Here is a 12,821-nt window from a genome sequence, read left to right as displayed (position 1 = left end):
TAAGATCTGCTCTCTTAGCAACTATCAAATATATAAGACAGTATTGTTACTACAGGCCTCATGCTGGACATCACATCCCCAGGATTCATTTATTTTATAACTGAAAGTTTGTACCTTTTGACCCCTTATTTCACTACCGAACCCTGGCCCTGGCCACCGTCAGTCCGTTCTCTGAGTATGAAGTGAGCACAGTCCATTCTCTGTAGCCGTGAGTTCAAGTTTACGTTCCACATACAAGTGATATCACATCGTATTTGTCTTTCTCTCTGACTCATTTCACTTGGCATGATGCCCTCCGGAGGCACGTGTGTGGTCACCAACGGCGGCACGCTGTCTCCCACAGCTGCTGCAGCGGTTTAGAGCTCCACCATCAGTGCCAGGCTCCCTTTTCTCCACATCCTCACCAACACTTTTCATCTCTCATCTTTTTGTAACAGCCATTCTACCAAGTGTGAAGTAATAGCTCAACGAGGCTTTGATTTGCATTTCCCTGGCAATTAATGACACGGAACACCTTTTTACATGTGCCTTCTTTGGAAAACTGTTCAGATCCTCTGCCCATTATTTTTTTTATCAGATGGCTTGGTTTTATTGCTATTGAATTATAGGAGTTTTATATATAGTTTGGATATTAACCTCTTATCAGATACATGATTTGCAAACATTTTCAGATGGATGATTTCAGACATATATCAAATATTATCTGATTTGCAAATATTTTCTCCCGTTTCACCCCGCTGAACGTTTCCTTTGCTGTGCAGAAGCTTTTTAGTTTGATAGAGTCCCACTTGTTTACTTTTGCTTTTGTGGCCTTTACTTTCAGTGTCTTTATTAAGACTGAAAAACTTTAAACATTTTGAAAGTATTTAGAATCTGACAGCGAATTGCTGAACGTTGGATTCCAACGAGGGGTGGAGGATTCTACTCACCAGGAATTGCATCTGAGATCTAAGCGCCTTGCCGCACCGGGGCCACAGAGGATGACTATTTACTAACTCTTGCCTTCACTCTCACCACCTGGAAAACTTGCTAAGCCTGATGGTGCTGGGCCGAGTTTGATGCTCCAAGCACAGTGTCACAGGCTAGGAACCCGTGTGTGAGCGTCTCTGGCTTGAATTCCCATCTTTCAGGTTTTCCAAATGTTTGCCTTCGAGAGGCGCTGATACTACTATATGCGATGTAAGCATCCTGAACTTGGCACCTGACCTTCATTACTCAGAGGCCTCATTTGTAAAATAAGTTTGTTAACTTACTACAAGCTGCACCATTTCCTCTAGGTTATTATGAGGAGCAGCTGAAATCATGGGAGTCAAAGTGTAAAAAAATACTGTTATGAATTTGTTGACTATTGTCATTATTATTAGAGTAATATCAAGAGTGTTAGAGCATGTTATGGTATTTTATTTCTTACCTAATTTATATTTAAAGTTAGTAAGTAGTTAGCTAATTTGAGTAGTTTCTTAATATAAAAATAGCTCTGGGAATATATTGGGATAATTATTACAAGTTAATTAAATGACTGCATGCTCACAAATTTTTTTTTAATGCTCTAGAAGCCAAAATGGAGGGATTTTATTTTGATTAACATGTTGAAATATATCTAGATATAGACCAAGACCACACATTTCTTGAACTGAATCCAAAAATGTAACAACCCATGGGGTGCCTGGGTGGCTCAGTCAGTTAAGCATCTGACTCTTGGTTTTGGCTCAGGTCATGATCTCATGGTTCATGAGATTGAGCCCCAAGTTGGGTTCTATGCTAACAGCATGGAGCCTGCTTGGGATTCTCTGTCTCCCTCTTTCTCTGCTCCTCCCCTGCTCGCTCAATCTCTCTCTCTCTTCTCTCTCTCTCTCTCTATCTATCTATCTCTCCCCCTCTCAAAATAAATAAATAAACATTTATTTTAAAAATGTGCCAATTCTTTTTCTGCGCATGTCATTCAATAGTGAAGTAAGCAGAAAAGATCTCAGCATCTGAGTGATTAGACAGGAGCAGAATGAGAGTCTGCAGTGGTCGCATGAACCCTCCTCTTCCTGTGCTGAGGGTCGGGGATAATTCAGTTCTCTAACAGGAATAATATTTGCAAACATTTCTGAGAGCTCACCATGTGATTGATCCCAAGGCAATTCAGAGTATCACTTAACAACATGTGTCAAATATTAGTCCCAAGCCTTCCAAGAAATCCACTCAATGTTTGAAACTCCCAGTGCACGAGGCATTTTTTATTTCCATCTAAGAGAGGAGACCTTTCAGAGAGATGAAGGGGTGTCTCACAGTCACCCACCTGGCTGGAACCGGGACCAGAGCCCAGGCAGCTGTCCGCCGAGCCCAGGGACTTCCCCCTGGGCTGTTCCCAGCTCTCTCCACATTCCCAGTCTCGTCAACTTCGTTTCCTCCTTCTGGCTCCTGACAACATCTGGGGTTTCCCATTTTCCAGGTGCAAGGAGTGAGGATAACAAGATGGAGAAGAACATTTAAATGTCTGACTCACCAGCTTTGGGCAAGTGTTCAACTCCCCTAATCCTCGATGTAAAATAAAAATGAGTACACTCTCCTGACACAGCCTCGAACAAAGTGTCTGTGGAACATTTACCCCCCATCCTGCATGCTGGATACCTGACAGATGCTGCTTCTTACTGTTACTCAAAACAACAAAAGAGAGGTTCTCGCGCTATAAAATCAAGCCGTGTTTTCTTTCTTAGCTTGTGAGCAAAGGGGACAAACCAAGAGAAACATATTCCATGCACTTCTAAACTTGTCCACCACTTGCCAAGTGACTTTATGTTGTGCTTCTTGCCTGAAGGCCCTTCTGTCCCTAAGAATTCCCGAACCAGTGTTTCAAGGAACCTCAACCCTGACATGGAAGGTCTGAACTTCAACTTTCTATGTCTTTGTCCGCAGGCCTACAGAGTTGACGAGAAGGCCGCGGAGCGGGCTCGGTGGGAAGAGGCCTCTAAAGAAACAATCAAGAAAACCACCAAGCCCTGTCCCCGTTGCCACGTGCCAATTGAAAAAAATGGTGAGTCTGGGCTGCGGAGAAAGTGGGGATTTGGTGAGCTTCGTGGAGAGCAGGAGCTGCAGGGCTCCGATCGTCAGGAGCTGTTGGAGGCTGTGCAACTGAGTAGCTCAGCGCTCAGGGGATTTGGAACCATCTGCCAGAGTGCAAATCTCTTGGCTGCCCCACGTCAAGTCTCTTCACTGCCCAAGTCCGAAGTCCTCCTCTGTCAAACAGAGATGTAAACAGAAGCTGTCCCCCAATAGGAGAAGCATGAGGCGTCGGGTAGGGCAGATACTCAGCCAAGTGCCTGGTGTAGAGAAAGCACTCCATAAACACTGATTGCCCTTATTATTATTATCAATATTAGATACTTTGTATCTGGTAAGTTGTCTACTACTCTACCCAGTGTGTGTGTGTGTGTATATATTTACATATCTATACATATAGATACATATAGATATGTATGTGTGTATATCTACTGGATATATATATACATATATGTGTATATATATATATACATATGTATAAATATATATATATCAATATGTATATATATAGTATATATATATATAGTAAAGCACTGAATTTTGAGTGTCTTGTTCTGCAAGTGTTCCCCCAAAATGAGCAAACATTTCTCAGAAACTTAATAAAGTTTAACTTGATAGACAAGCGATACTTTGCAATACGAGTTGTACATGACACCAAATGTCACATGATCCCAACCGAGCCAATGGTTCTTGAACTTGGCTTTGATATACAAGTGCTTTAGATTACAACCATGTTTCCAGAATGAATTATGGTCACAAACCAAGGTTTTACTATATATATATATACACTTCCTCGTCCAATATTTCTCAGTGTATCCCCCACAGTATTCTGGTGTCTGCAGACACTCAGTGGGGAGAGGGGAGGTCACCGTGCCAAATACATTCGCCAGGTCATTCCTATTACAGCCCCTCTTGGATAAAACCAACGGCACAAACAATTAACTTGTACTGAGCATTTATTCGATGCTTGTTCTGGGCTCCCTGCAACTATCAGATCATCCAGCCTTCCCAGGAGTCACATAAGAAAGCTACTCTTATTATCCCCGCTCGCAATATATGTTAGCAATCTAGACTTCCTTCTGTAAAGAAATCTGTTTAATTGTGTTTGATGGACGGGGTCCCAAAATTTTTGGCCGTGATACTCTTTGTTTCCTCATCACACCAACTTGTGTACCTTTGAGCAGCAGCACCTGGGCTTTGATGTCCCCATCCCTGCTGTGGACACTTAGTACCTTATGTTACTATGGCGCTTGCCTCCTCCATTAAGATAGCCTTCGCATGAATATGTCTCTCAGTAGAGCTATTCCTTTGGCTTTTTACCAACCACTCTCTAAATTTTAAGAATTGTGAAGTGACAATGTGGGGATTCTGACATTAACCACAGTCAGTCTTTTAGGGGCCCACAGTTAGGCCCTGGTTTGTATGAGTCAATAGGCTTAGAAGCACAGGAGCCGCTCTCGAACGGTTCTCTCCCAGCGATGCCCCAAACCCCAGACATCAGCTCCCAAGAGGGGCTGCTCTGCCTGCCTGACACACGCAGGCTCTGACAAAAGCCTGAGGTTGTCCATGCCTCCTCATGTGGCTGGAGGCCACTGGGGCTATGGGGACACTGGGGAGATCTGGCAGACGAGAGGACTGTCCGTCCTGCTCCCGTCCTAATGGACAGTGGCCCCTGTAATTCGCTGTAGGACACGGAGGGAGGCCCACTCAGCTCCATGATGTGTGTCCATGCTTGTGGCTGCAGTTTTCTTCTCCCCTGAACGTCCCCTCCTCCATGACCGCATGGCTGTCGTGTTACCTGCCAGACGTCATTGTACAACCCACCCCTGCTCTGTGGCATTTAGATATTCGGAGTTGCACTTCGGGCCACCCCGTTCACTTGAGTCTGACACCTTGCAGCAACCAGTGGGGTGCCTGCCGCCATCCATCCTGGAGGCGGCGGCCAGCATCAAGCCATCATGGCCCAGTGCAGGAGCCCGTCCAAAGTGTGACACATCGGCGTGTGTGAGGTGGAGCAGTAGCACTGCCAGATGAGAAGTAAAACAAAGCACCCACACTCTCCTCACTAAGCATTAGCTGCACCTGCTTGGAAGGCCACTAACAGCTGGCTCGCTGTGGCGTGAAACCCGGCAGTCTGGAGATGGCCCCCAGCTACGCCCTTTAGAAGGCCTTCATTCTTGCAAAGGAGAGAGCGCAAGCACATCCCAGAGCAGCCAGAATGGGCTCAGCTCCAGCCAAGTCCCCGGCACTGAGTCAGTGGTCTCCTGGAAACAAATAAATCAGTGCACGCAGTGAGCCGCTCTCCTCCTCTGTGTGCTAGAATGCACCTAGAGCATGCAGCGGGTTGACACACACATGTGAATAGAGAATGTCGGCAGAGCCAGGGGTAAGAACTCTTCCAGTCCTCACTGCTTGAGCAGTGATGCCCAGCACATGTAGGCAACCTGAAGTCAGAGGAGACGCCAAGACCCTTGACTACCCTCCACTTCATAGTGCAAGTTCAATAGTGAGAGACCATTTTGCTATCACCCAAGGTCAGGAACTTTGCCCATCTATCTCCCAGGCCCAGAAGAGTGCCTGACAAACAGTTGTTGAATTAACGAGTATCTGGTAAAGGGAGGAACACATAACCAGATATTTTAAATAAAACATGATAGAGAAAGCAAGCTAGCAGAGCGCAAAAGCCTGGGAGTTAAGAGTTGCCTTCCCAGGGGCGCCTGAGTGGCTCAGTCGGTTAAGCGTCCGACTTTGGCTCAGGTCATGATTTCACGGTTTATGAGTTCAAGCCCCTCATCGAGCTCAGCACGGATCCTGCTTTGGATCCTCTATCACCCTCTGTCTCTGCCCCTCCCCCCCTCTCAAAAATAAAATAAAAATTACCAAAACGAAAGAAAGGAAGGAAGGAAGGAAGGAAGGAAGGAAGGAAGGAAGAAAGAAAGAAAGAAAGAAAGAAGAAAGAAAGAAGAAAGAAAGAAAGAAAGAAAGAAAGAAAGAAAGAAAGAAAGAAAGAAAGAAAGAAAGAAAGAAAGGTTTCCCAATCCACCATTTCTTTGAAATAGTGTGATTTACTATAAATGGAAGCACTGATTTTTCACCTATAGATTTTTAACCTATGAACAGAAAAGTTGAGACTTTAAATTTATTAATGATAGTCTCCACTGATTTTTTTAAAATGTTTTTGTGTTAACATTTATTTATTATTGATGAGCAGGGGAGGGGCAGAGAGAGAGGGAGACACAGAATCTGAAGCAGGCTCTAGGCTCTGAGCTGTCTGCACAGAGCCTGATGCGGGGCTCGAACCCACGAGCGGTGAGATCATGGCCTGAGCCAAAGTCGGACACTCAACTGACTGAGCCACCCAGGCGCCCCTACTCTCCACTGATTTAAAGCATGCAGCCTCAGAGATACATGTGAGCTCTATGGTCCAGAAAAGCATGTTTCATGATCTCGTCCTCAAAGTAAGTTCATGGCCTGTTTCGTGGTCACTTGATTCCCAGAAAGTAGTTCTTCTGCAGCAAAGCGGAAATGAAAATGAGGCTCATTTCCAACTTAAACACAGGCCAAGCCTGGGCACCTCCTCCTGCAATCTTCCGTCTCAGAAAGTGTCTGCCTTCACTTCTACGTCAAACAGATGCAGTTCCGGTTGCATTCTCTGATCAAGTGCCAGGTTGCTCCAGAACCTCCACTCTCTCATAAACCTAATGGAGGAGTGGCTGGCCCCAGCTACGGGGCTGACGGGGCGTAGGCTGGGCTTTTCAGGGTTTGAGCGTCAGTCAGTCGACAGAATTCTCTATGAGGGAAGCCATATTGTCTTCATTTAAGTGCCCTCAAAGTCATGGGAAGTTGTCAGCAGTCTCTTGCCCACATTCACTTTTAACTTGGCAAAGCTTTGGGGCACCTGTGTGGCTCAGTTGGTTAAGCATTCAAATCTTGGTTTCAGCTCAGGTCATGATCTCACTGTGAGATCGAGTCCCAAGTCAGGCTCTAGGCTGATAGCTTGGAACTTGCTTAGGATGCTCCTTCGCCCTCTGCCCTTGCCCGGCTCTGGCGTGCTCGCTTTCTCTCTCTCTCTCTCTCTCAAAATCAATAAATAAACTTTAAAAAAGAAGTTGGCAGAGCTTTTAGAATTAGAGTCCCTGATTCTTCTCTCTATTATCAGATCTAGCACACTGCCTTGCGTATATTAAGCACCAAGGTGGAAAAGAAAGTTAATAACATGAGTATTCTCTCTTCCTATTTCCTTTCTTCTTATTCTACAGAGCCATTTTGTTTTTAGTTTCTATAACAAAATCTTGTTTGTAATGTTAGTATTCCATACTCACGAAAATTTGGTATAGTAGGAAAACATTATATTATTTACACCGTAAGTGTACAATCATTAAATATGTGTTGAAAAGTACATAATCCTGCCATTGTGTAATCCTAAACAGGAAATATTAAGATGAAAGTGTCATAGGTTGAGTTTTCCCCCTTATTTTCTGCATATTTGTAATTTGTAAATGATCTTTAAAACAAACCAAAAAGAAGTGGGAAAGTATGAGATTTTAAATGCCCTTAAATTATCCCAGAACAAATTCCTTCAGTTGCATATTCATAAATATTATAAATCAGTGGATGTTCTCATGCCACGTTTCTAATAATAAAAATGAGACAGTACTGAAGCAATTACCTAGAAAATTTGGCAAGAAAAAAATGACTTAACAAGATAACTGGTAAAACTGAATAATAGAGCACATCCCATGTTATGTGGGATTCTAGCAAAGAACTGCTTTTGCTTGAATTATCTAGGAAATTCAATCAGAAACTGTTCTCTACACGTAGCTTCATACGAGTAACTTTCTCCACACTCCACTGCAGACTTGAGGTCTGAGCCCCAGAAGCAACTAAGAAATGAATTTAACGAATGTGGGAAGGGGAAGAATCCCACAGTGAGCCCCCGAATAAGGAACCTTTCATCTCATGCTGCAGAGGCCTTGTTCGGTGAAAGAACAACAGATCCTGGTTACATCTCAGACTTTGCCATTTAAAAGTCCTTGACCTTGAGAAAATTCTAGAACAGGGTAACACTGCTCTCTCACACGGTGTTTTTGAAGAGTGAATGAGAAAATACATTTAGTGCTCCTGCTTCTCCCCATCTGCTCATCATTTTTTTGTAATTTTTTTAATGTTTATTTTTTAGAGAGAGAGAAACAGAGTGTGAGCAGGGGAGAGGCAGACAGAGAGGGAGACCCAGAATCTGAAGCAGGCTCCAGGCTCTGAGCTGTCGGCACAGAGCCCGATGAGGGGCTGGAACTCACAAACTGCGAGGTCGTGACCTGAGCCCAAATCGGACACGCTTAACCGACTGAGCCGCCCAGGCGCCCCTCCCCATCTGCTCATCTTAAATAAAATTTTGAATAGCATTAAGGACTGCATTCCCTATAAAATACTTTTAATGCTGCTGTCCCAACTCCTGTCTCATGAATTTCGCCAAGCTGAGTTATATTATATATTAAGTTATTAAGTATATTAACATCTATTTAAAACATCAAACTTAATATATATTTCAGTAAGGAATTAACCCTGTGAAACACAAGGCATCTGTCTCTAAACTCCATTTCAGGAGAAGTAAATAAACTCAGATTTATAAATAAATTTGGTCCTAGATGAGGGTGGCATGCTTCTTTTATAAATTTTTTTTAATGTTTATTTATTTTGGAGAGAGACAGAGCATAGGGCCGGGCAGGGAGAGAGAGAAGGACACACAGAATCTAAAGCAGCTCCCGGCTCTGACCTGTCAGCACAGAGCCCACGGGGGGGTTTGAACCCAACAAAAAGTGAGATCATGACCTGAGCTGAAGTAGGAACCCTTAACCCACTGAGCCACCCAGGCGCCCCTCACCTTCATTCTTTCTTAATGAAGGCCATTAACTGCACGGCTTCCCCAGGAGCTTTCTCACCGGTTTTCCTCAGCCCGTGGTCTGCCCTTGAATTACTTGAGACATTCCCTTAGGAAGTCGTTTCTCTTCCTTCCTTCCTTCCTTCCTTCCTTCCTTTTTTTTCTTTCTTTCTTTCTTTCTTTCTTTCTTTCTTTCTTTCTTTCTTTCTTTCTTTCTTTCTTTCTTTCTTTCTTCCTTTCTTCCTTTCTTCCTTTCTTTCTTTTTCTTTCTTCTTTATTAATTTTATTAAGTTTATTAATTTACACCACGCCTGGGTGGCTCAGTCGTTAAGTGGCCGACTTAGCTCAGGTCAAGATCCTGGAGCTGGTGAGTTTCAGCCCGGCCTCCGGCCCTGTGCTGTCGCCTGCTTCGGATTCAGATTCGGTCTCCTCTCTCCACCCCTCCCCTGGCATACTCTCTCTCTCTCTAGCTGTCTCACTCTCTCTCTCAAAAATAAACATTTTTTTAAATTGTAAGTTTATTATTTTTGATAGAGTGAGCGGGGGAGGGGCAGGGGTGGGGAGAAAGAGAGAATCCCAAGCAGGCCCTGCGCCCACAGGCTGCTTGCGGGGCTGGAACCCACAAACCATGAGGTCACAACCTGAGCCGAAACCAAGGGTCGGATGCCTAACCAACCAAGCCACACGGGTGCGCCCGAATNGCCTCCCTCCCTCTCCCCCACCACTTCCCCCCTTCTTCTCCCCCACGGGCCTTCGTTAAGTTCCTCCGGACCCTCCTGTCCGTGCAATCTGGCCACGTGTAGCGCCCTAGTCACCTCCAGAAGGCTGTGCGGGGCGGGCGGGGGCGTGCTCCAGGGCTTTACCCGCGTGCCTTGTCTGCCCGCAGGAGGATGCATGCACATGACGTGCCCGCAGCCCCCGTGCGGTCTGGAGTGGTGCTGGGCCTGCGGCTGCGAGTGGAACCGCGCCTGCATGGGGGACCACTGGTTCGACGTGTAGCTCGGAACCGCGCCGAGCGTCCCGCCCTCGCCTCCAAACGCCCTCTCTCTCTGCCTCTGCCTCTCCTTCACGCACACACGCACGCACGCAGCCCTCAAGGTCCTTCCAAAACCACAAAAACAAAGTCAGAGGAGAAGCTCCTGGCATCTCTCTCTTTGTGCCCATGAAAATACCCAGCACCCAGAGCACACAGGACAGTGCGGTCCCGCCTGTCGCATGGATGGTCACTCCCGCGTGATGTCAAGTCAGGCTGGGTAAGGACACAGAGATTTCTCAGGGTTTTTTCACGTCTTGCATTTTACCTTCAGCAAAGATCGGGTGAGGAAATAGTTTGGAGNAGACCGACCATGCTGGATCCTGAGCACTATATTCACAGCCTTATGAATGTTCTCATTTAAAGTTTCAGAGGGCACCTATTCCCAAAGAACCACAGGCAACAGTCAAAACTATGCGTTTATCCCCGAGAATTCTACCGTATATATCGCATCGATGAAGTATCAACTATGTATAAATCAGCTTGTCAGCTAGTGAGAAATTATGGAAGTTGATTTGACTGGTGAATGTTTAAATTACAGGAAAGAAATCAAAACGTCATGTACTTCCGTTCTCTTTAATTATTTGCACCTTTAGAAAGCAATTGTTTTTCTGAAAATAATTGCAAAGGCTATAATTCAACTTCAGACGTTTCATTTCGCAGCTTGGAGAATAAGCTAGTACATTTGGCTTTACTGTGATTTTAATGGATAAGGTGCCCATAGAGGAGACATTTTTATAAATGGCTTTATGATGATTCTCAATGTTAACAAAAGTGTGGGATATTAAAGCGGGATCTTTAAAGGAGGAGCATATCCAGGACTATCGAAATGAGGCCAGACCTGATTCGGTACCACAAGAATTTATGCTCTCTCTGCACCTGCTATGACCCCCATCTGCACACCCCAGGGGCTCTGCCCACCAGGGGGTGACTCCAGGGGGAACCCTTTCCTCTCGGACAGTACAATCACACCAGGAAATTTCCTCATGTTGACATGCATCGAAATGGAGTGTTCATCAAGTTTTCGTCTTTTTTTTTTCTGAGGCATCCGCAACGCATGAAAATGTGTCTCACTAAGTGCAACAAACCTCATTTTCTACAGAACACTCTACAGTGAAAAACACTCTACCACCTTCTTTTGTTCTCATTGTCTTGTCTTCTCAGGAACAATCACGACCACAGCTGAGGGTGTAATGAGTTTCATGGATGTACGGCACCTGGAAATGATAAAATCAGTAGCAAGGCTTCCCTTTATGGACATAGCACCAGGAATCCTTGCTAGGGAGAGACAGGGAATGACCTCAGAATATTTCCCAAGGACATGTGTCCCTCTTTCCCTAACCATCCAGGGACAGCCCTGCCTGATCTCCATCTTCCCTCAGGGGCTGGACCTGGGGCAAGATGGGATGTGGCAGCCACAGTGGCATTAACAGCCTCCGTCAGAAAACCCAGCCTCCGCAACATGACCCCAAGCTTCCAGACTCATGTCAGGAAGCCTCCAAGATCACAGGTCCTGGAGAGCCATGATCTGTGAGTGTGCAAAAAGGGAGGGTCACTGGGCATGAGCCCACCTGTTCCCGTGGCTGGTATCAGTGCTTAGTCCAACCACCACCCCACCACCCCCAGCCCAGGGCCCAACTGCATTGTACTGACAATCCCAGTGAGTCACAGCTTCTTACAGTGACCCAACGTGACAAATCCAATGGCCCCCTCATCTGGAGCACCCAGTATTTTATGTCCACTATAGCCTTGGGGTTTAGTGATGCTCTCATTATTGTTCCCTTCCAAATTTGCATGGTGTGTTGGATGTGTGAAGCCCGACCAAGGTTTGATCTCATGGGTTCGGGCACCATAGAAGTTTCTAGGTCTCTGCTCCTTTCCTGGTGGTGGTCTCTTTTATTTTTCCCCCGAGTAGGTCACTGAAACAAGTTAAAGAAAGAACAGCGTCTGTAAATGAATATGAATCACAAACCACTATAAATGAACGTGTCTGAGCGTGAATGCTGTAACCAAATGTGAATATATCAAAAGAGTAGAAATAAAATCTTTGCAGAAGAATCTTTATTTTCCGCCGGAATGTGTAAAGAAATATTTGACGACTGTATCTAAGGTTGTATTCAAATTATCAATAAAAGCATCAAAAAAGCTTTTGAGTCCGTCTCTGAAGATATCGTTTCAATAAATGCTGACTGTGTGGGAGGGAAACACAGGACCCCTCACTCCCGGAGCCTCCCCCCGTGGCCTGAAGGGATCGTCTGGTCAAGCAACGGCCATTTTTAACCAAAAAGCAGATCATCAAATAAAAATCTAAGGGTTACTTTCCTGCCTTGTCAGCAAACTTTTCTCAAAAAATGTTCAAAACAGAGGCATGAGTCAGGAGAAACCACAAGGACTTTCTCTGTAGTGTCATTTCAGAAGAGCTCAGTGACTTTGCATTGCTCCTGATGTGGGTGTGTTGACAGTGCGTTTCTTTAGAACAATTTCAGCTGCTGTGCGTTGACAATGAGTCTGTGTTTGAGCAGTCAGGACTGGCGCGTTCTTTAAGAGCTCCTTCGTGTACATGTATCAGGCAAGTCTCACACCATGAGGGCCCATCGCTACCAAACACCGCAGGAAATGCTCTGAAGAAACACAAAGTTCTTAGGGATGATGGCCCGGGTGGGGACTCCCCTCTCCAGCGCTAACTTAGAGAGCTGATGTTGTGAATTGAGATGAATAAGCGCAGACGTAGAAAGCCTATTTGAAAAGCACCAGCAGATGTGGGGAGAAGCCGTCATCACTGTTTGGATGGGGTTCGTGCTCTCACCGCCACCCCTGCCTGGCCACGTCTTGTACCATGGAGAGCATCGATGTCAGTTTTTA

At 45.3% G+C, this 12,821-nt stretch overlaps 1 protein-coding gene across 2 annotated transcripts in view; it reads left to right on the top strand.

Annotated features, from left to right (window-relative positions):
• The window catches only part of PRKN (parkin RBR E3 ubiquitin protein ligase), a 1,321,737-nt gene extending 1,311,481 nt beyond the window's left edge, over window positions 1–10,256 (top strand). For both annotated transcript variants that reach the window (XM_077755151.1, XM_077755149.1), the window contains exons 11-12: window positions 2,905–3,022; window positions 9,813–10,256. In XM_077755151.1, the coding sequence (XP_077611277.1) occupies window positions 2,905–3,022; window positions 9,813–9,925 (231 nt within the window). In that variant the 3' untranslated portion in view covers window positions 9,926–10,256. The remainder of the gene's footprint in view (window positions 1–2,904; window positions 3,023–9,812) is intronic.
• Window positions 10,257–12,821: the final 2,565 nt, after the last annotated feature.

This window comes from Crocuta crocuta, unplaced genomic scaffold, assembly GCF_008692635.1.
Source record: "Crocuta crocuta isolate KB4526 unplaced genomic scaffold, BGI_CrCroc_1.0 scaffold11, whole genome shotgun sequence".
Lineage (NCBI taxonomy): Eukaryota > Metazoa > Chordata > Mammalia > Carnivora > Hyaenidae > Crocuta > Crocuta crocuta.
Note: the sequence above shows the minus strand (reverse complement) of the source record. Positions and strands in the feature narration are given on the sequence as shown.